The following is a 23,306-nucleotide window of genomic DNA, read 5'->3' as shown; positions in this document are numbered from 1 at the left end:
ACAAGTGAGAGCAACTGGCCCCTCAGGCGCAGACACCGATCAGACGGGGCACAACGGAGCATCCTTCCTCCTACCCCAGGGACCACATGCCTGTGCCCCTAACACCACAGCCCCTTTGCCGGGGACTCCCCACAGTGTTGCCCTCCTCAGCCCTGTTCGGCCCTCACACCCCCAACCTCCATGATAGAAATCCCCAGGATCCCCCAGTTGAGGCTCCAAAGACCAAACATGGAGAGAAATCCTAATGTGGCAAGAAGTTGGGGCTGGTTTCTCATGTGAAAGTGTTCCTGACTCAGCTGTGCTGAGACCAGGGTCAAGATGAGAGACATAGAGAAGAGCAGCGGAGGAGAGCATGCCAGATGCCTGAACTAACACAGGGATGTGTGGGAGAGGGATCACTGCAGCTGGGATCAGGGGCATGTTTGCTGTGAAGAAGCAGCAGGGGCCAGGTCCCCACAGGAGCCAGGAGCCCTCCGAGCACAGGAGAGCTACTCCCCAGAGCTACACATGGCAGACAAATGGGCTCCTGTCACCACAGCAGTCACTGGCCCACGTCAGGACACCTGGGGAGAAAGCAGGAAGGGCCCAGGAGTCCTACCCTGCCTGGGACCCAAGCCCTGCTGCTCTCAGTACCCCTGGGAGCTCTGGGCACCTATTTGCAGCAGGAGAACATCGCACACCTTTGCCCTGCACAGGCACCTGCCCCGTGAGCACAGGAGCCCAGTGCAGGGCCATGGACCCCGGGAGCACAGCCCCTGCATCGACCCCAACCCCATCGCGGCACCATGGACACGCACTGATGGTTGCTCCCCCATGGCAGGTGTGCAGCTCCCTGCTCCCACTGCACCCGTGACACACACCTGCCATGGTCCGTGTTTCCACCCAGCCCTGTCTCCCTTCCTCACACCTCTGTGATGCTGGGTAAGACCCTTGCACTTTCCGTCCCTCCCCATGGGCCTCCTTGCACAGACCCCGGGCTGGAGACCTGTGGTCTGACCAGGGGAAAGGCAGAAAAGTGCCGACGGCAGCCAGGTGCAAGGGCAGGTGGCAATGCCGCGCAGGATAACCACTATGCCACGGCCCTCCCTATCTCTCCCCATTGCCTCCCTTCCCCTCAAGTCACTGGGTAAGGGGAGCTCCCGGCACAGTCATCGGAGACACGTGGCCCCTTCCCCTTTGCAGGCAGTCAGGGCCCACAGGAGACACACACGGGACTGAATGCTAAGGGGAGATTTATTATCACTGCCTTGTGCTGGGACCATGCAGAGGAAGGGAGGAGAGATGTGGGAGCCCAGCAGAGCGAGAGGAGGCAGAGGATAGCGGGACTGGCACGGATGGGCACAGCAGTGTGGGGAGGGGGCACAGCAGGCTGGTTTGCAGGACGGGTCTCCCTGGAAGAGCTGCCGGATGCAATGCACTCACGTCCCAGGAGCTGGTGTACTCCTGCAAGAGCAATTGTCACTGTGAGCCATTGGGGAGACCCTTCGAATGGGCGTGATGATCCCAGGGCAGGGGCAGCTCTGTCTGGAAATTCCTGTCTGGAAATCCCTGGCCTCTGCAAAGGCCTCCATGTGGGCTCCTGAAACCACCCATCCCAGGGCAACCTGGGTCCAAGTCCAACCCAGGCTCCTGCTCCCACTCCAGTGCCTCCCCCTGTGTCCTTCCTCCCTGCGGGCAGGGAGGGCTGCTTTCTCAGGACAAGGGCAGAGGAGCTGTGAACGCAGCTGCTTAAAGACTGCTCCAAGCCTGAGGAGCCCCTGGCAGCACCCTCCTGCCCCATCCAGCTGGGGATGGGGCAGGAAAGGGGGCTTGCCCATGCAGAGAGGGCAATGGGGAAGGTGACGCATTCACGCACGGGCAGCTGCCTGCACGCGAGAGTGTTCATGGCCATTGCAATTACACTGCCATGTCTGGGAGATGAGAGAGTGAGCCTGGGTGACACGGGGCAGGGGAGGGGTGAGCAGAGCTGACACGAATGTCTCAGCTCTTCGAAAGGGGGTTTCACACCCACAGCATGGATCACTGCAACCTACAGCAAGGCTCATGGGATCCAGCCTCACAAAACCATCTCCTGAGGCAGTCGATCCTGCATGTGCAAGGGGCATGATGCACCCACCCTCAGGAAGGGGTTACTGCTACAGTGCACAGATGTCTCACCTGCTTAGAGCTGGTACTTGCAGATAAAGCCTCTACTTACTTTGCAGGAAACATCATTCCATAGCTTATACCCTAGGAGGCAACACAGCAGTTACCAAGGGGAGGGGGACAGGCTGGGCCCCCCACTCCAACCCCTGCTCTGGGACATGATCTGAGCTCCTGTCCTTGACCCTGGGGCAAGGCAGAATGGAGACAGTGCCCTGAACACCCAGGGGTGGAGGGGACAGGCCCCACACCCATGAGAGGAGCGGCGGGAACAGCAGACCAGGCTCTGGGTGCACTTATGACAAACTGCTGCCCTTTGCCCGGTCCCTGGGAGAGGACATGGTGCCCACAAGCCTGTTACCAGAAAGAAAGGAACCAAGGACGGGAGTTGGGTCCTTTGGTGCCGTCCAGTGTTGTTGCAAGGAGGCTGCACTGAGTCCTGTTCCCTGGACATGGCGACGTCCCACAGCAGCGCACAGCTCCCTCGCTCCGTGCCCAGCTCTGCTTTTCCAGCCAGACACTGCCAACCCCCAGCCCTCTCTCTAGACACCCGGGTCTTGCACTGTCTCCTGGCTTCTTCACACTGGCACACACACGTGCAGTGCAGTCAGTGACCCAGGCCCTGCACACACACGCACACACACCATCCAACCACTGCTCCAGCCCTGGCTTCTGCAATTAGGTACTAGGGACCACCTTGTTTCCTTTTTCTCTCTTCTTCAGGCCTCCCTGCAGCCATGGCTCTGACAGTGCCTTCTCCCTCTCTTGCTCCCTACAGGAGCTTCCTTGTCTCTTCCACACAGCCAGAATCAAGGGTGTTTGCACTGGTGCCACCATGTGCAAGCCCCTTTCTGCACAGTCCAAGACCCCTGCACACAGACTGACCCTCCTGATGCCAATCCATATTGTCATGGCTTTTCCAGCTCTGCACCCGCAAGGACCAGAGCAGGTGAGCAGGAGCCGGTCAGAGAGGCCTGCATCCTCATCTGTAGCCACCAGCACCACATAGTAGCACAGTGGCACAACAGCTGCTCCTGGCCGTTACTGTCCTTTTATAGACACCAGTCACCTACCCCAGGATGGATGGCCTCCACATGCATGTGTATATCGTGTGAACATGCATGTGCATTCATGCACATCCTGTCAATTATTGCAGCCTGGGGTAAATCCTGTGAGAAAGCAGGCCCTTTTCCTGCCACTGGCCACAACATATTGGAGCCGGGGTGTCCATTAGGCTGCCAAGCCTTGTGAATCAGGGCCTCTGCTTACCTGACCAAGCTAAGAGCTCTGCGCAGCGCTCTCTCCAGAACCAATTGTTAGGTTCCCATGGTGCCCAAGCTTTATAGTTGGAGATGGAGCTATCTGTCCATTGCCACTTTCTGTTCTGTAAGCAGGAGGAGGGAAATGTTAGGGAGGGGACATCCTTTGGAAATATGGGCTGTGGGTACCCCCAAAAATCATTATACCCAGAATAGCCCAAGCTGTGTGGGGAGAGATGGAAAAGGGCTGTAAGGAGGGGATGGACAAAAGGCAGCATCAGGGCACAGGCCCAGGGACACTGATGGAGCTGACACACAAACCTTGTTTAGGGCTGGAGCCAGCCAAGAAGTGTCCAACCTCACATGCCCTTGAAGCAGGATTTTAGCCCCTTGGCCCACACGGCCAATGCACAGAACCAGCCTCATCTCTTCGGCACCTGAGTGGCTGCACATGGCTCTGACTTGTAGCAAAAGCATCCCTGCGCCTCTGAATTCAGCTGCTCCCACACTCACAACGGCCCTGTACAGACTGTGCCAGGCATTTCGGTGCATCAGCCCCCTCAGCCCTTTGCTCAAGCACAGCCTCGGAGTCACTGTCCCGGGGGCAGGATCCAGCAGGTGTCCCTAACTCCCATAGCTCACCTTGCGCTCAGTGCCCACGGACACGCTTGACCCCGGGGTAGCAATGGGACTGCCCACTGCTGGCACCAGAGCCGTGGGGCTAGATCACTTGTCCAGCAAGGAGGAGACCTGGGATGTTCCCTGCAGCCTGAAGGAGCTAAGCCCACCCCTCTCCCTCCCAGCACAGCCCTTAGCCACCAGCCGGCACCACACTGGGGTGGCCCTGCCCTGCGCCACACCTTGTGAAGCACTGCCCTGGGCAGGGGAAGGGCAGTGGCTTGGGTCAGACAACTACAGAGCAAGAGGGAGCCCGACTCTGGCCCCAGCAATGAGGTGCTGTATCCTGGAGGGAGGGAACCGGGTCCAGCCCCTACTTGCAGGACACAGTCACTAGTCAGAAACCAGACGCAGCAGAAACCCTCAGCCCGGTCCTGTGCAGGGCAGCACCACAGGACTCCCCCTCCCTCCCACTGACCCCAGGACTCCCAGTCTTGCCTGCCCAAGGGTGAGCAGCGGGAGGAGTAAAGCCCCAGGTTGGGCAGCCCATGCACAGGGAGCCTCTGCAGAGGCCCTGGGGACTGAAAGGAGCCATCCAGAACTGGGGAGGGCCACGGCAGGTGGACAGGGGCAGCAGGCACTCACCCCAGACGCATCATGAAGCCCGATCCAGACGTTCCCAGCAGGGCTGTTTGTTGAGATGTATCTAGCGAGGACATTTGTTTCTGCCTCATTGAGAATGGAGACGAGATGGGCCCCTGGGCGGTAGTTCTGACACTCCACCTGCAGCAGGAGCAAACCAGCTGTGTCTGCAGCTCCCAGGGCAGGGAGGAGTGAGAGCAGCACCTCAATGCCTGGGCACCGGGAGGGGAAGGGGAGGGAGCGCCTGCTGCTGCCTCTCCCCAGCCTGGCTGTGAAGAAATCACCCTCCGTGTCTGCCTCCCTGCTCTGAGTCTGTTCCCACTTCCCGCCCAAATACCCGGGAGGCACTGGTCATTTTACCTGAGGTTGCCGATGTTTTTCCAGCTGACCAACCTGCATCAGCCGTGGTCTGAGGATATTGATTTGTGGCCGGAACTTAGTGATGAGGTCCCGAAAACTTTACAAGGGGGTCATGTTGGAGGGGTCAGGCATTTTGGGGCACTGAAACAAGAAATGAGCCTCCAGAGCTCTATCAGTCTCTGGATGAACACGTGAGTGACTTACCTGAAATTAGCCGGTATCTTAAGATTCAGTGAACGAGACTTGTATCGAAAGGGCCAACAAGCCCATTCTGATTTGTTCAAGTGGGTTTTTATTAATTTTCCATTGTTCTGTATTCTGTCCTCACTCTTCCCCTCTCTGATCAATAAAGGTATCTGTTATAGCATGCCTCGCTGTGTGGGTGCTTGAGAGGGGTGAGGCAAGCCTGTTTAGCTCCTCTTTGCTCCGCGTGCTAAGATGAGCCCATGTTTTTTGTACCTTCCTCCTGTACATGAGGCTACTTGTGAACGTTTCAGGCTAAAAGAAGCACCCCAAAGTACGACGGTGGGTTAAGTACCTGCAAGGTCCACAGGGTCTATGTACCATGGGCTGCACAGAGCCCTAACAAAGACCCAGGCCTAGGTGGTGGCAGCGGTTACCCCGGCCTTGCGGGTGTCCTCCAGGAAGGTGGTTGGCCGGACATAGGCACCCCAGGGAAGGCAGCTGAAGCACTGGTGTTTGCTTAGGCACAGTGAGAGGGGTAGATCAGTGCAGGAACACCCACTACTGGCCTGCCACAGGCTCCAGGGTGAAAGGAGGAAGGAGCTGCTTCCCTCCCCTCCACTTCAGACCCCTCTTCCCACTTGCCCCTGCACCAGAGATGAGCTCTCCCAGACACTCCCCTCCTAGTCCTGGGCCCTTCCCTGCACTAGCCTGTCCTGTCCCACACTGCGTGCAGCCCCTTGGCTGCACTTCGCCTCTGACCAGGAACTGAAACTTCATCCCGGAGCAAAATGTGACTGTCGCTCTGACCTGCCCTTGCTGCCGGCTCTGGACTTGCCCTCTGTGAGCAACCCATTGGTGCCAGGTTACCTGTTTTATACATTTAAGTCCCTGGGCCAAAATGCCCCTTCCATCCCCTGTCTGATCTGTCTGTCGCTGGCAATCTCTCCAGTCAGTCTTTAAAAAAGCTTTCTGCCCCCAGGGCCTTGGAGCCCGGGAGCTGCTCCAGTAGGGAACCACTGGTCCAGACCTGCCAGCACCTGTACCTCTGTTTGGATGTCCACCCCCTCCCCCTAGTGCAATTGTCACTGCCTGGTGAGACCTCCCGGGCATCACCTGTGGCTGCTCCTTGTCCACATGTGCACAGAGAGGGAGAGTGACTACCCCTCTAGAGAACTGGCAAGATTCATCTCCCCCGGTACCCCGGGCTCTCTCCAGGGGGTGCCTAGGGGGTGAGTGGCTGATTGCCATGAGACTGGGGAGGGCTGTGCCCAGAGCGCTGCCATGTGCCCAGGGGAAGGCCACGCTATGGGAGAAAAAGGACATGCCGCTCGTTGTGCATTTTGCAAACAAAAGTCGGGTGTTAAGTGCCGCAAGGGACCCCAGGCTGAACGTAAGGGATGGAGGTGCCTCCCGGCCGTGCTGAAGAGGGCAGCTCACCCTGGCAGAGGTGGGTGAAGGCACACCCCTGCGCTCCATGCTGGCAGGCACTGCGCTCGGTCCAGCCCAGTTTAGAAGCCGGTTCCCATGGGGAGCCTACATCTGCCCCTTGGCTGTGCTGGGGCCCTTGGCAGCCAGCTCCTTTCCACCTGCAGCCTGGCTGTACCTAGCATGGTGACTGCCCATGCAGGGAGCCCCCAACTTCCCATCCCACAGAGCATCCTATCCCAACCGGGCACCCCGCACCCAGACCCCCCAGCGCTCACCTCAGCATTCGCCCAGGTCATCGTCTCCTTGAAGTATCCATAGCATTTGTGGCGAAAGTGTAGCCAGCCATTGGGACAGACCTGGGTCTTAGTCCCTGCACAGAGACAGTGATGGGCAGGCAGTGAGGGGAAAAGAGACCCTGGTGGAGGCTCCCCCAGCCCCAGAGCGGTTGCTTTACTGAGGGCGGGGGCAGCAGAGCCAGGCCTGGGGAGGAAGGGGTGAAAGCAGCCCCTAGGCACAGGGCACATGAGGAGATGCCTGGGGGAGGTGACTGGGAGGAAGTTCAGGGATTTGGGGACCCCGGTGGGACCCCAGAGCCCACCGTCGCATTTCTCAGGGCAGGAGGATGCAGAGGCAGGGGAAGATCGGTATCCCAGCTCCAGCATCTCTCCTTGGTGCCGAGGAGGGGACCCTGTCTCCTGAGGAACACACTGGCCCCTTCTGCAGCCCGGATCCGGGGTCTTTGGGTAAGGGCCCTTCTTGCCGAGGGGTCGGGAGAGCCTGAGTGGGACCAACGCGCTCCCTGCCAAGGGAAGCAGAGCCCGGGGGCTCCAGCGTGGCGCGGACTCACCTTCCAGCCCAGGGCTCAGCACCAGGCAGCCCAGGAGGCACAGGATGAGACGGGCAGTGGTCCTCATCTCCTCGCTTGTCCTGGAGGTAGACAGGGGAGATGGACCCTGGGATCCCACATTGTGCCCCACACTGACCTCTCCCTGCCTCCCAAGGTGGGGTTTCTGGCCTGGCCCCAAACCTAGGACCCAGTGAGATCCCTGACAGGGCAGGGGTCTCTGACCTGTGTCTGGGGCCATGGTCCTTTCAGCGGCAGACCCACTGACCCTGCCTTCCACTTTCCTCTTCTCTTTTGCCTCCAGCACTGCAGGGCAACACAGGGCAGGGACCCTGGGAGCAGGTCTCCAGGGAGCGGGTGCTCAGCACTGACCCACAGGGCTGGGTGCAAGGACAGTGCTGTGGGGCAGGGGGACACAGCAACTTCTCCCCAGGGTGCCTCACGCACAGCATCTTTGGCCCCCCGAACCCCAGCCAGGGCTGCTCCTAAGTCCTGGCCCCAGCTCAGAGGGGACAAGGGCCAGGACCAGGGCTCAGGACTCACCTGTGCACCTCTCTGGGGTCTGGTCCGGAGCAGGGGGTTTGGTGCAGCCGGTGCCCACTGTTGGTGCCCAGTGGGTTTATAGGCTGGCAGGAGGGAGGGGATCAGAGAAAGGTGTGAACATGCAAAGCAGGCAGGGCCAGCCCACAGCTCCGCATCGCCTCAGCTGATCTTAATCTGCCCCTGCCCCCCGCCCCTCCCTGCCTCCTGCCTGCCCCACTCTCTGCCCCTCCTCTCTCTTCCACACCAATGCTCCAGGTGCTGGCCAGGACCTACTGCTGATCCCATTTGCACCCAGGGGAGGGAACCATCTCTCCTGGGGACAGCCCGTGTGCTTGCACACACTGCACAAGTGTCCACCACCTCCTTGCAGGGGGAACCCTATTTTACTGTTAAAAATGAGCTATTTAGCTTCCTCCTGTCTCCTATCTAGGTCCCTGTAAGTAGCACAAATAAGCTCCAGCTTCCACGAACACCTTCTTTTAGTCCATTCCAGGAGCCAGAAGTGCTGCCGATGCACCAGCGTCCCATGTGAAGTCCCCCTTCATTCACAGAGTAGACAAACAGGCGAAGCTAAGCATAACCCACCCCTGTTTGAGTGCCTGGACTAGGAGCCCCTGCAGCTATTCCCACCCACCCGGGGGCCAGCGGGCGCAGCAGGCAGGCCGTGCTCTGCCACACAGCGAAAGGGCAGGGGATGTTCCCAAGCAGGGAAGCTTGTTCCAGGGAAAACCACATCTTGTTGGTTTCTGGCTAGTTCCCCATCGTCAACAGGACAAACACTATGAATGTGGGACCGACACTGGCTTTCCTGGTGTGGAAGCCGAACCCAAGCACCTGGTCATGGTCCTGGTGGAGAAGGGCACGGCCCAGAGACTGCACTGTATGTAGTGTTTATTGGGACCTGTACAAGGGAAAACAAATACTGTACTTCAGAGGAATAACAGCCTATCACAAATCTCCTCTCCCTGGGGTGAGAAATCCTTCCTGCTCAAGGCCCATGCATGACAGGCTGCATCACGACCAGGATGGACGTGGCTCGGAGCAAGCCAACAGCACCGTTCTGCAACAGAAAAGCACAGCAGAAAGGAAATGAGCTCCGGCTGCATCTGCGGGCAGCTCCTGAAATCCGCATTTTATCCATTGCCTCCTTTGTGCAATGCATCCCTTTCCTGGACGTTTCCTGGGGCTCTTTGCAGACCCACCTGAGATGGGGCCTCAGGGAATTGCATTGGCTTTAACAGATAGCATAGGAACAAGTGTTGTCAACCCCACTGGACCAGTGCAGAGACCACAGTGTAGAGATGTTGCAGTGCATGGGGATGGGCCAGGACAGTCTCTGTGCAGATGTAGCTGTCATGAGCAGCTCATGGCCAGGGCAGCAAACAGCATGAATGAGTCCGAGGCTTTGTGAGATGCTCAGCTGTCAAACTGGTGCTTGTCCTCCAAGGGGAAGAACCGGGTTTCTTTCCCCTGTACCAGGTGCCTGCGAGCATCCTGCCCCTGCACTGTTTCGGTGTAAGGCTGCAGATGATGGGGACCGACTGGAAGGGCTTGGTTATACCAGGTACCTGCTGGGATGTGTGGTTCCCCGGGTGTTGGGCCTCCCCCTTGACCCCAGCCAGCTGGACAGCTGCAGCTGCCTCTTGGCCAGAGCTGCTTTCACACCCTGACCGTATGTGGAGGCAACACATGTCCCCGAGGAGGAAAGAGCAAAGGGCAGAGAAGTTGTGTCTGGACCTCGCCAGGCAGCAGAGCCCAGCAGGATCCAGCACCTCGTCCTCTGGGCAGTGCCCTGGTCTCTGAAGTGGTCCCCCTGCCTTGGGTGTCAGCCCGTGGACATTGCTGTCATGGGGAAGCTGCCGTGGGGCTGCACTTTCCCAAGGGAGGCTGTTGGGGGCTTGGCCCTGTAGGGACGCCCTGTGCAGCTCAGGGCTCATCTGCTGCTAGAAGACACGATGTGAGGCTGCGGCTCCATGACCTCTGTGTCTGCTCTTGGTCCCCATGAGCAGAAGGAAGCCAGGGTCCTGTACCCCTCTGCCCCTCTGTGCTGGCTGCCTCTTCCCAGGTGCAACTGGGCAGAGCTCATTCCCCTGCAAGTCGGGCCTGGGGCCTGTGTGGCTGCTGCAGCAAAAAGAAGTCCTTCAAAGAGACCTGCAAGTTGCAGCAGGGCCCGAGGCCATGGCCAGCAGTTCCCCCAGCCCTCAGGAGGCCCCTGCGAGGCCAAGGGATACTGCGTTCCTCACTCCCAGGGAGGGGGAGGGTCCGAGGGCAGGGGCCTCCTCCCCTGCAGGGACATGGCACCAGCCTGTGGCTGTGGGCCCGGAGGTGAAATAGGAAGTCGGGCACTCGGGCCCGGGCTGCCACGTACATTTGCTTGTGCTCAGGAATCTACCCCTGTGCAAAACTCCTGGGCCTCCACCGGGCTGGTCCTGGGACCAGCCCAGGTTTGGGCAGCAAGACAGTGGAGGTGTCAGGGCCTGTGCACGAGATTTCCCAGGTCTCCTGGGGTACAGGACAGCAGGACACAGTTCAGTGCAGAAGAATGCCAGGTGCTGCGGTGAGGGCACAAATCCGCATGCAGCAGCGCACAGCGGAGCCTCCGCATGGCCCAGGGCTTGGTCCCTTCCCCGCACCAAGGAGCGCTTCCCTGGTTGGCCTTGGTCTGGGGCACTGTCACGTCCCCAAACAGGGTATAGCCCTGCCCCAGCCCCAAGGATCTCCCGGTCCAGCTGGCCCAGCCCTGGTGCAGGAGGTGTGCATGGGCGCGATGCTGCTTGGGGGCTGCAATTCTACTCACACCGGGCCCTGTGGGATATGCCGGGGCCAGCACAGCTCTCCCTCGGGGATGGGGGAAGCGCCCTGGGGTAGTTCCCGCAGTGTAAAGGTGTGTAAAGCTGGACTCCAGGCAGCGACCCCATGACTGATCTCACCACTACACACATGGGCTTGTGTTGGAGGACGGGGGGGCAGGAAGGGAGGGGTGCCATTGATGCTTTTGGGGGAGGTTGGCTGGGGTGTCTGTGCCCCGGAGAAGCCACCCCTCACCAATCCCCAGGGCCACAGGCGGTCACTGTGTGGTGCCCAGTTTCTCATATTTCCCAGCTAGACCTTGGGTTCAGCAGTAGGAACTGCACAGGCGAGTCCAGAGCGGAGCTGCACCAGCCTCCTGCCCCTTCCTCCCTCCTCTCTGAAGGAGCTAGAAGGAGTGGGGAAAACCTTGTAGGAAGAAACATGTAAATGTTTGAGTGTTCGGTCTCAGGACCCTCTGGAGCCAGAAACCATCGAGCCCCATTGCTGTCCTGACCTCCCCACTGCTCGGTTGTTTATGTGGCTTTACTCTTCTGGCGAGGTCCTCTAAAATTGTTGCAAAGGGGATCCAAAATTCAGTTGGAAACAGGAACTTGGCTGCAAATACCACTTGTGAAAGCTCCTGGTTCTCTAGAAATGTGATACTGGAGATAACAAGAGATGTAAAAGTTGGCGTGACTGGCATCTAGCATCCCAGTCCCTATTTGTTGGAGATACAAGGTAATTTCCAGAACAGCGTTTCCCTGCAGGTCCCTGCTGTACATGGAGTACAGTAGATAAGCCCCCAAAATGAGCCAGCTTTCAAAGGTGTTAAACATTCACCATTAGTGATAAGCAGCAGGGTAAATCTGTTCAGTCATAGATTCATAGATTGTAGAGTCAGAAGGGACCACAAAGGATCATCATGTTCGACCCTCTGCTCCCAGCAGGAAAAAGGACCAAAGTCAGATGACCCTGGCGAGGTGACTGTCAAGCCTCCTCTTGAAGACCTCCAAGTAGGTTACAGCACCACCTCTCCTGACAGCCCATTCCAGATTCTGGCCACCTTTACTGTAAAAAATTTCTTCCAAGTGTCTAACCTAAATCTACTCTTCACTAGTTTACACCCATTATTTCTAGTTACTCCCTGGCTTGCTCTGGTAAACAGCGCATCCCCAATGCTCTGCTGTCTTCCCCCAATAAACTTGTAGGTGGCTACAAGGTCTCTCATAGGATGTCTCTTGTGAAGGTTGAAGATATCCAGATCCCTCAACCTCCCCTTGTAGGATCTATCATGAAGGTCACTAATTGTGTGAGTGGCCCTCCTCTGAACTCTCTTCAGATCCTCTGTGTCCCTCTTGAAGTGCGGCTATTAGAACTGGACACGGTACTCCAACTGCAGCCTGACCAATGCCGCATAGAGGGGGAGCATCACCTCCCTCAATCTGTTGGTCATGCATCTGCTAATATATGGCAAGGTGTGCTTAGCTTGTTGATGGCCTCATTACACTGCTGGCTCAGGTTCATCTTGGAGTCAGCTATGACTCCAAGATCCCTCTCAGCCACTGAGCTGCTGAGGAGGTCATCCCCCAACCTGTAGGTGTGCTGGGGATTCCCCCCGCCCCCCCAGGTGGAGTGCCTTGCATTTGTCTTTGTTGAATTGCATCCTATTTTGTTCCGCCCATTGGTCCAACCTGTCAAGATCAGCCTGTACCTGCTCCCTGCTCCCCGGTGTGTTAACTTTGCCCCGTAACTTGGTATCATGTGTGAACTTGGAGAAGTTGCTCTCCATAGCCTCATCCAAATCGCTGATGAAGATATTAAATAACACCGGCCCAGGGACCGAACCCTGCGGGACACCACTGCCCACCTCCCTCCAGCCCGAGAACAACCCGTCCACACCACTCTCTGGTGCAGCCCCTGACCCAGCTGGACACCCACCTGACTGTGTAGGCATCCACTCCACAGCTCGTTAGCTTCCTGTAAGAAATAGTTTTCAAGGTCAGAGGCAGTTGTATGCTCAAGAAATGGCTGGTACCCAAACCTCTGTCCTAGTTCACAGTCTATAACCCTGATGGAGGCCACTGCTGAAGATACTGAACAAAACCAGCCCCAAGACTGAGTGCTGGGGCTCTCCACTTGACACCAGCTGCCAACTAGATACTGAGCCATTGATCACTATCCTCTTAGCAAGATGATCCAGCAGTTTTCTATGCATCTTACAGTCCATTCATTCAACTTGTACTTCTATATTTTGCTTGCAAGAAAGTCATGAGAGAGCCAGTTAGAGTTTGGGGAATAAGAGGAGGAATTGGACTTTCTGCTAAGCAAAAACATCTACAATCTCATAGGGATAACAGAGACCTGGTTGGACTCCTCCTCTGACTGGACTATGGGTATAAATGGCTATACCCTGTACAAGAGAGATCATGCTGAAAAAAGGGGTCTCTATGTGAAGGAGAGCTACATGTCCCTACAAGCCGAGACTGGCACCCAGAGAGGACAACTGGAGACCCTTTGGTTTAGGCTACAAGGGGAACATGGTGAAGGGGATAAAATGGCAGGAGTCTACTACAGACCTCCAAATCAGGAACAAGAGCTTGACCAAGAATTCTTCAGGGAACTGGCTGAGGCTGCATGCTTTTGGTGCATGGTTGCCATGGGAGACTTCAACTACCCAGACATCTCATGGGAAAAGCACTTGGCCAAATCTGATTGGCACAAAGCTTCATCACATGCATGGATGAGCTCTACCTGTCTCAAAAAGTTTATGGGCTGACAAGAAGTAAGGCACTGCTGGACCCGGTACTGGCCAAAGGGAGTGATTGAATCAGCAGCCTAAGAACTGAAGGGAAGCTGGGAGAAAATGTCATCCTCCTACTGTACTCAGCCTTGGTGAGGCTGCAGCTGCAGTACTGAATCCAATTTTGGGCTCCACAATTCAGGAAGAACATGGAGAAGCTTGAAAGCGTCCAGAGGAGAGCCACATGCATGATCAGAGGGCAAGGTAACACGACTTATGAAAAAAGGCTGAGACCCATGGGACTCTTCAGCCTGCAGAAGTGCAGGCTCAGGGGTGACTTGGTGGCAGCCTATAAGTACATAAGGGGTGTGCATCAGGATCTGGGGGATCACCTGTTCACCACAGCACCCCAAGGGATGAGAAGGCCCAACAGTCACAAAATCCTGCAAGACCATTTCAAGCTGGACATAAGGAGAAATGTCTTTACTGTCCAAGCCCCCAAGGCCTAGGTCAGACTTCCCCAGAGGTGGTGCAAGCACCTACTCTGGACACCTTCAAGAAACTTAATGAGATTGAGGTCGGAGGGAGCCTCAGGACACCAAACCAAGTGTCACCCACAAAAACAGCCCACCAAGACTGACCAAGAAATACCCAGGTAAGAGACCCAAATAGTCCTGGGATTATGGGTGTGGTTCATACACCTTCAGGAGGCCTTAAATGCATATACACTAATGCTCGTAGTATGGGGAACAAGCAGGAGGAATTTGCCCTCCTTCTAGCTAACACAAACCCAGACATAGTGGGGCTCACTGCAACTTGGTGAGATCGAACTCATGACCTGGCAGTGAACATCAAGGACTATAGGCTGCACAGGAGGGATAGAACAGGTAGGAAAGTTTGGGGCGTGGTGCTGTACATCAAAGAACAATTCACATCCTTAACGAGCAGCACTGGGTCAGAGGAGGGGCAGACTGAAGTGCTCTGGGTCAGAATATGGGGGTGGGGGGGGCAGAGGGAAAGGGCCTTAAGTGGGGGTTGGACTTAAGTGGGGTCTACTACAGACCACCCAACCAGGGGGAAGAGCTAGACCAGGAATTCTCAAGTCAGCTCGCGGAGGCAGTTAAGTCAAAGGACGTGGTCATCATGGGTGACCTAAACTATCTAGACATTTGCTGGGAAGAGGAGTCAGCCAGGTCTGACTGCTCACATAGGATCCTAGCCCTGTTATAGGACCTCCATCTAACCCAGGAGGTGCACAGTCCCACCAGGAGAAATGCCTTGTTAGACCTGGTTCTGGCCATAGTCAATGACCTGGTGAGGGGTATGCAGGTGCTTGATCACCTGGGCAACAGCAATCATCGCCTGCTGGAATTCACCATCCAGCGCAGGGTGGCAAAGGCCTGCAGGAAAACAGCAGCCCTGGACTTTAGGAGGGTGGATTTCAATGAGGTAAGGAGACTAGTCTGGGAGGCACTGAGGTCCCTGAGGGGAGGTAAGTTGGGAGTTCAAGAAGAGTGGTCATTCCTTAAGTAGATGAACCTCCAAGCCCTAAGGGAGGCAATCTCAACATGGATGAAAGGGGGCAGGAGTGCTGAAAAGTGCCCATGGCTAACCAGAAGCATCCAGGAACATCTCAAAGCTAAGAAGGAGGTGTACAGCCAATGGAAGGGAGGGGCCATCTGCAGGAAGGACTATACCTCCATTGCTCGGGATTGTAAGGGGGCTGTTAGGACGACTAAGGTGGAGATGGAACTGGATCAAGGATAACAAGGAGCCCCTTTTTAAATACATAGGGGGTATAAAGAAGGTTCCAGGTAATGTGGGACCTCTTCAGGACATGCTTGGAAATCTGGTAGTCTCACCGGATGACAAAGCTAACCAACTATTTTTTGCCATCATTTTTCTGAGCAGGGACCAGGGCATCCCCCCCACCAGGATCCCCCATGGTCCCAGTGGAGGTGCAGCCATGCCTAGAGTCAGTGTTGACCTAGACAGGGAACTTCTGGTGGGACTGTACATGTTTAAATCAACAAGTCCTGATGAACTCCACCCCAGAGTGCTGAGGGAATTAGCAGAGGTCATTGCGGGACCCCTGGCATGGCTTTACGAGCAATCATGGTGCTCTGGTGTGGTGCCAGAGGACTGGAAAAGGGCCAATGTGGTCCCCATTTTCAAAAAAGGGAGGAAGGAGGACCCAGTAAATTATAGGCCTGTTAGTCTGACCTTGGTCCCGGGGAAACTCTTTGAGAAAATTATCCAGGTGCACATCTGCGAGGGCCCAGCAGGGGGGATCATGCTTAGGGGCAATCAACATGGGTTCATTAGAGGCAGGTCCTGTCAGACCAACCTGGTGGCCTTCTATGACCAGGTCACAAAATCCTTGGAAGCAGATGTTGTGGTGGACATAGTCTTTCTGGACTTGAAGAAGGCCTTCGGCACGGTCTCTCACCCCATTCTCATTAGAAAAATTAGGAGACTGTGGTGTCGATGCCTACAAAGTCAGATGGGTCACCAATTGGCTGGAGGGCTGCACCCAGAGAGTCGTGGTGGACGGGTCATTTTCGAACTGGAGGGACACGGGCAGAGGGGTCCCCCAGGGCTTGGTCCTTGGGCCTGCATTGGTCAATATTTTCATCGGCCACTTGGATGAGGGGTTGAAAAGCACCCTGTTCAAATTTGCACATGACAATAAGATGTGGGGGGAAGTGGGCATAGTAGAAGGGAGGGACAGGCTGCATTTGGATCTGGAGAAGTTACAGGGGTGAGCGGATGAGAATAAGATGGCATTCAATACTAACAAGTGGAGGGTGCTGCATCCAGGGAGAAAGAACCAGCAGCAGACCTACAGGCTGGGAAACTCCCTTCTCATCAGCACAGAGGGAGAAAAGGATCTTGGAGTCATTATTGATTCCAAGATGAACATGGGCCACCAGTGTGGGGATGCAGTCAGGAAGGCCAACTGCACCTTGTCGTGCATCCACAGATGCATCACGAGCAAGTCTAAGGAGGTGATCCTCCCCTCCATATGACACTGGTCAGGCTGCAGTTGGAGTACTGCATCCAGTTCTAGGCACCGCACTTCAGGAGAGATGTGGACAGCATGGAGAGGGTCCAGAGGAGGCCACTTGCATGGTCAGGGGACAGCAGGGCAGGCCCTAAGACGAGAGGCTATGGGACCTGAACCTGTTCAGTCAACACAAGAGAAGGCTGAGAGGGGACCTGGTGGCCATGTATAAACTGGCCAAGGGAGACCAGCAGGCAATGGAAGAGTCCCTGTTGCCCTGAGTACTACCAGAGGTAACAAGAATCAATGGCCATAAGTTGACAGGGAGTAGATTCAGGCTAGATACCTGGAGGCACTGCTTCACAGTCAGGTTGGCTAGGATCTGGAACCAACTTCCAAGGGAAGTGGTGCTGGCTTCTACCCTGGGGGTCTTTAAGAGGAGACTTGATGATTACCTGGCTGGGGTCATTTGAGCCCAGTTTTCTCTCCTGCCCAGGGCAGGGGGTCGGACTTGAAGATCTACTAAGTCCTTTCCAACTCTACATCTATGAATCTATGAAACTCTGAATCTATGAATCAAAGAGCTTTCCCAGGACCAAGGTAAGACTAACGGGCCTGTTGTTACCTGGGTCCTTCTTCCTCCATTTTTTGAAAATGGGGACCACATTGGCCCTTTTCCAGTCCTCTGGCACCTCACCAGAGCACCATGAGTACTCATAAAGCTGTGCCAGGGGTCCTGCAATGACCTCTGCCAATTCCCTCAGCACTCTGGGATGGAGATCATCCAGACCTGCTAATTTGAACACGTCCAGCCCCACCAGAAGTTCCCTGACTAGGTCCTTGCTGACCCTGGGCCTGGCTGAGCCTCTTCCAGGTCCATCCGGGATCCCAGTGCGGGGGATGTCCTGCTCCCTGTTCAGAAAAATGGAGGCAAATAATTTGTTAAAGAGATTATATTTGTCATCTGGTGCAACCACCAGACTTCCAAACATGTCCTGCAGAGACCCTACTTTACCTGGTACCTACTTTTTACTCCTCATGTATTTAAAAAAGGACTTCTTGTTATCTTTGATCCGGGTCACTAGTCCCAGTTCCATCTCTGTCTAAACCTTCCTGACAGCCCCACTACAATCTCAAGCAATGGAGGTATAGTCCTCCTTGGTGATGGCTCCTCCCTACCATTGGGTGTATGCCTCCTTTTCAGCTTTGAGATGTTCCTAGATGCTTTTGGTGAGCCATGGGGGCTTTTGAGCACTCTTACTTGCTTTGATCTGTGTTGGGACTGTCATCCTTTGGGCTTGGAGGATCATCTACTTAAGGAACAACCACTCAACTTGGACTCCCAAGTTCCTTGCCCTCCAGGACCTCAGAGCCTCCCCAGATAGTCTCCTCAACTCATTGAAATCCACCCTCCTGAATTCCAAGTCAGGAATTGCTGCAGGCCTTTGACACACAGCGCTGGAAGGTAAATTCCAGTAGGCAATGATCGCTATCATCCAGGTGGCTGAGAACCCACAGTCCACTCACCAGGACATCACCCATGGCCAGGACCAGGTCCAACAAGGCATTTTGCCTGGTGGGACTGTGCACCTCCTGGGTTAGGTGGAGGTCCTGTAACTTTGCTAGGAACCTACTTGACCGGTCAGACCTAGCTGACTGCTCCTCCCAGCAGATGTCCAGAAAGTTTAGGTCCCCCATCATAACCACATACCTTGACTTAACTGCCTCCTCAAGCTAACCTGAGAATTCCCAGTCCACCTCTTCCCCCTCATTGGGTGGTCTGTAGTAGACCTCCACTATTAAGTCCCTTTCAAAAACATGGGGATTGCCAGAGACCAGTAGCATATGCATCTAGGGCACTCTCTAAGTCAGAGCATCTATATGCACAAATTGAGAAAGAAAGTTTGGCTCTTGTATATGACTGTAAGAAATAGCATATTTCATAGGCCCTGCATTGAGCTATGGGAAGCCTGCCATAGCTGAAACAGATCACAAAACCTTGGGCAAGGGTTGCATAAAAAGGGTTATCAGACATAGTGCCTGTTAATCTAAGTAAAAGAGTGATTTCTGTTACAGATAAGATGTGGGCACTAATTGTAGAAGCAACGGCTTAGGACACCGTGTTGCAAAAACTGATAACAGCTATTGATGCTGGTCAGCTTAGAAAACATAGACCGAGCCCCTACTCTCAGTTCCAGGAAGAGCTGTCAGTACTCGATGGCATTTGTTCAAAGGCTCACGACTTGTTGTTCCAGCAGTGCTAAAGAAAGACATGTTAAACAGAATACATGAGGGATACATTGAAAAATGCAAAAGGAGAGAAAGTGGTGCTCTATATTGGCCCTACCCTTTGTAACCAATAAAGTTCTCTTTTGTGACTGGTGTAGGAGACTTATTGAGGGGTGGGTTTAATTATGACTAGGAGGCCCCTTAGGTCAGCGGACTAAGGGAGATGATCCTTTTTGGCCCGCGACTTGGGGAGGAGCGCCAAGTGCTTGTATTGTGTCGAGTACCCATAGAACTATTAGGCCTGTGTTTCCCCGAGGACACAGAACCTAGAAGGTCCCCTCTCAGGGTGGTGGTAGCACGTTACCCCTGGACTCTGTGGTGGGGTTTGAAAGGGGGTCTGCCAGGGCTTAGGCGCCCCTGGAGAGACACGTGGAGTCTGGACGGTGGATGGGAGTGGTGAGGTGGGAGGCTCAATGCAGGGCCTATGAAATGACATTGCCATACTTGCCACACTTCTTTTCCTTCGCATAGTGACAATGGGACAGTCTGGCAGGGTTTTAGTTGCATTTTTACCTCATGGCAAGTGATGCACGCGTTGACTATTTCTTGTCCTTCTCTCTTAGTTACATCAGTGCCCCAAGATGTGGCCTGGCAGGCAGTTCCATCACACCCGGGGTGTCCATAGATTCATAGATTCATAGATGTTAGGGTCAGAAGGGACCTCAATAGATCATCGAGTCCTATGTTTCCTACATAGGCAGGAAACAGTGCTGGGTTTAGATGACCCCAGCTAGATGCCTATCCAACCTCCTCTTGAAGACCCCCAGGGTAGGGGAGAGCACCACCTCCCTTGGGAGCCCATTCCAGACCTTGGCTACTCTAACTGTGAAGAAGTTCTTCCTAATGTCCAATCTAAATCTGCTCTCTGCTAGCTTGTGGCCATTATTTCTTGTAACCCCCGGGGGTGCCTTGGTGAGTAAAGCCTCACCAATTCCCTTCTGTGCCCCCATGATGAACTTATAGGCAGCCACAAGATCACCTCTCAACCTTCTCTTGCCGAGGCTGAAGAGGTCCAGGTGCCCCAGTCTCTCCTCATAGGGCTTTGCCTGCAAGCCCTTAACCATACGAGTGGCCCTTCTCTGGACCCTCTCCAGGTTCTCCGCATCCCTCTTGAAGTGCGGCGCCCAAAATTGCACACAGTACTCCAACTGCAGTCTGACCAGCGCCCGATAGAGGGGAAGTATCACCTCCTTGGCTCTGTTCATCATGCATCTGCATGTTTTCGATGTAGCCATTCTGCGGCTCATTCCCCAGGTGTAGAGTGGGAGGAGGAATTGGGCAATGATGGACTAGCTGCTTTATTTCTTTCTTCAACATACAAGGTTTCAGCACTCTCTTCTCTTGTTAACTGATGAACTCGCCTATGCCACTTTGTCTCCAGGCTTTCTCCTGCCTTATTTCCATGTGCTGTACTCACATGTCAGATGTGTAGAGGAAGCTTATTTTGGGATAACTCCCATAAGGCTTTCTACTCTTCATGGTTTCAAATGTTTTGTCCTCGTCTTTTAAAGTTTTTTTTTTATTTCATAGGGGTAGTCATTTAGTACATGCTTCTACTACCATCCAGGAGTTGCTATAAATATAGATGGGCCTTCAAGGACGTGGACCTTGTGCTAATTCCCACACAGCCACACCCAGCACTGCTTGGAGCTCAGCATACTGCATGCTTTTTCCGAGGCCTTGTGATACTACTTGCTTGCCATCTTGAATTCTCAAGATGGCTGCTCTCCAGGCATGACCTCGAGCAGACTCATCTGTAAACCAGACTTCAACATCAGCTGAGGTCTCCGCTTCAGGTGAGAAAGGAGGTGCTTCTGTGATGGGTGAAGGTTCACTGTAGCTTGTTTGATCAGGATAAACATTAATTGTACTTTCAATGACTCTTTCAACTAATGCAGGACGTCCGTGTGGGGTTACTCATTGCACTTGGCTTAAAATGTAATCAATGCACTTTTGGACCATGATGTCTTGGGCTCTCCCCCCAGGTGGTAGCTGGCAATCTGACAGAGCCATGCCAAGGATAGGTATCGGAGTAGTGATAACTGTGGGTAATTCTCCTCCCAGTGCTTCTGTGGCTTCCAGGGCTGCTGTTGCTGCACACAACATCTGTTCTAAGAGAGTATACCTTGCTTCTGCCCCTCTCCAGCCTCGGCTCCAGAATGAAAGGGGTTTTCCTTCTGCTTCCGAGGGCTCCTTCTGCCACAGGCTCTAGTGTGGTCCTCCTTCTGAGACACCTACCTGGAGCCAAAGCTCTCCTTCTAGACATTGTGCTGCTAGGGACGCATGGACAGTTACTGCTTCCTTAATGGCTTGTAAGGCATATTTATGCTCAGGACCCCATTCCCATTTAGTTCTCTTCTTATATAGGTTATACAAGGGGTGAGCTAATACACTAAACTCAGGAACATGCATATGCCAAAAATGTAGTGCTCCCAATCAGGCTTGCAGTTTTTTCACATTAGAGGGAGTCTGGGTCTCCACTATATTTTGCAGCGCCTCGGTTGGTATCGTGGGCCCCCCATTTGCCATTCTATTTCTAGAAATTCACACTGGGGCCCTACCTTTTGGACTTTCTGTTCAGACAGCATGAATCCAAAGGTAAGCACTTTCTCTTTTAATGATTCAAAGCCCTTGGTGGCAGCCTTTTTGTCTTGACTGTCTACCATGACGTCATCTATGTACTGCCACATGCATATGTCAGGGTACTTTTCTTGAACTTTATGAACTATTGTAGCTAAAACTCCATGAGCCAGGGTGGGGCTCTGTATCCATCCCTGGGGCAACACGGTGTAGGTATACTGCTGCCCTATTCACGTAAAAGCAAATACTGGCCAGTGGCTCTTGTGGATGGGAATAGCAACAAACATGTCTTTGATATCAACGGATCCCATCCACACAGGTCCATAACCTCGGATGCTTTCTGTCAAGGCTGGTAGTGATGGGACAGCAGCTGTTAAGGGGTCAGTATTAGCATTCAAAGCTTGAAAGTCAAAAGTCAAGTGCCACGCTCCATTTGCCTTGCACACTGGCCACACTGGATTGTTATACGGGGAGTGGGTTCGGATAACAGTCCCATCTTTTAACTGCTGACTTATAATACACTTGATAGGTTGGGTGGCCTTGGGAGGAGTTTGATACTGGGGTCTGTGTACTCCTTTCATGGGAGGCAGGGTTAGTGGGATCATGCTACATCAAGTTACAGCTGTTTCTTCTGTTTCTCGGTGAGGCGCTGTGCACCCAAACTGCCAGTTCTCTTGTTCAAGGGCAAACCAATGTCCTCTTAGTACATTAAGTCCCAGTAAGCTTGGTCCCCCTTTAAGCATTACAGCGGCCGCTGTTACCTTAGAGCCATTAGGTAATGTGAAGGGTGCTTGGACTAGATGTCCTGGTCATCTGTTGCCTCTGACTCCAATTACTTGATAAGGGGTTCCTTTCTCCCCCTTCCAAACTGTGGAATCTAAAATGCAAATCTGGGCACCCGTGTGTAATAGCATATTAATTGACTTTTCACTTTTACTTAATTGAATCTGTATAGGTATCCGAATTAAGGGGTGACTTCTTCCTGGAGCTGGGCATTCTCTTCGGCCTCTAACCACAGGCATGTTGCCAGCGGCCATGACAGGCACTCCTTCTCGGGCTTAACCCGGGCAGCAGTAGCAAACCTAGCCCAATGATTGGGTCCAGTTCCCAGGTCACTCCAGGCAGGTCTCAACCTATCCTTATCCCACATGGGATTCTCCATCCCCATCACCTCCTTAAGCAAAGCCACTAATGGGGCCCACGCAACTCCCTCCATTATGACCCTTCTCTCTGGACCAGAGCCTCAAAATCCTGTTTGTGACACCAGTTTATGTCCCAGCTGCCTGTGGAGGGCTCGGGGTTGAGAGTATAGTTGGGGGAAGAAAGGTAAGAAAGATGTATTGACTTAACAAAAACACAGCTATGCGTAGTAACAAAACAAACGATGACAGACAAAAGCAATTCGTGTCGGCAACTTATCGGCAGCCCCCTCTGATGCCTGATACACAACAAGCTTCTCTTTCCACAAAGTTCGGCGAAGTCAGACGTCCCTGAACAACACTGTCCAAAGGGGTACTGGGAAGGACCCTGACATGCAGTTCTTGGGCTCTTCGAGGTCCACGGGCCAACTGATCCAGGCAACAGCTAACTAATCCTTTTCACAGAGCTGTATCTTCCTTCTGAAGGGTTTCCAAATATTCCTGCTCATTTATAGCTTCTGAATTTTTTTGATAAGGTACAACCACTCAGATTCCTTTTACTTTAGCTGTCCTTAGACTGACCAAATAGCAGTACAAGCCTTGCATTCCTTTGATAAGGTAATTTTAACTACGCCACAGGACCTGACTACTTCAAGGCTTTGCTAAATTTACTAGGCCTTACTTTATACAAGGCCTCACTACATCTTAAACTTTAATTAGGCTCTTAGCAACAACGTACAGC

At 54.1% G+C, this 23,306-nt stretch overlaps 1 protein-coding gene across 1 annotated transcript; it reads right to left on the bottom strand.

The window, feature by feature from the left end:
• Window positions 1–1,215: 1,215 nt before the first annotated feature.
• Window positions 1,216–21,511, bottom strand: LOC109286230 (C-type lectin lectoxin-Thr1-like). The gene is made up of 8 exons (XM_059725513.1): window positions 21,407–21,511; window positions 8,023–8,105; window positions 7,483–7,562; window positions 6,911–7,005; window positions 4,665–4,802; window positions 3,412–3,526; window positions 2,198–2,229; window positions 1,216–1,443 (listed from the first exon to the last, which is right to left on the bottom strand). The coding sequence occupies exons 1-8, from the start codon at window positions 21,509–21,511 to the stop codon at window positions 1,240–1,242; spliced, it is 852 nt and encodes a 283-aa protein (XP_059581496.1). The 3' UTR covers window positions 1,216–1,239.
• Window positions 21,512–23,306: the final 1,795 nt, after the last annotated feature.

The sequence above is a fragment of the Alligator mississippiensis genome, chromosome 4 (genome assembly GCF_030867095.1).
Source record: "Alligator mississippiensis isolate rAllMis1 chromosome 4, rAllMis1, whole genome shotgun sequence".
Taxonomy (NCBI): domain Eukaryota; kingdom Metazoa; phylum Chordata; order Crocodylia; family Alligatoridae; genus Alligator; species Alligator mississippiensis.
This window is presented reverse-complemented; position numbering and strand designations above follow the sequence as displayed.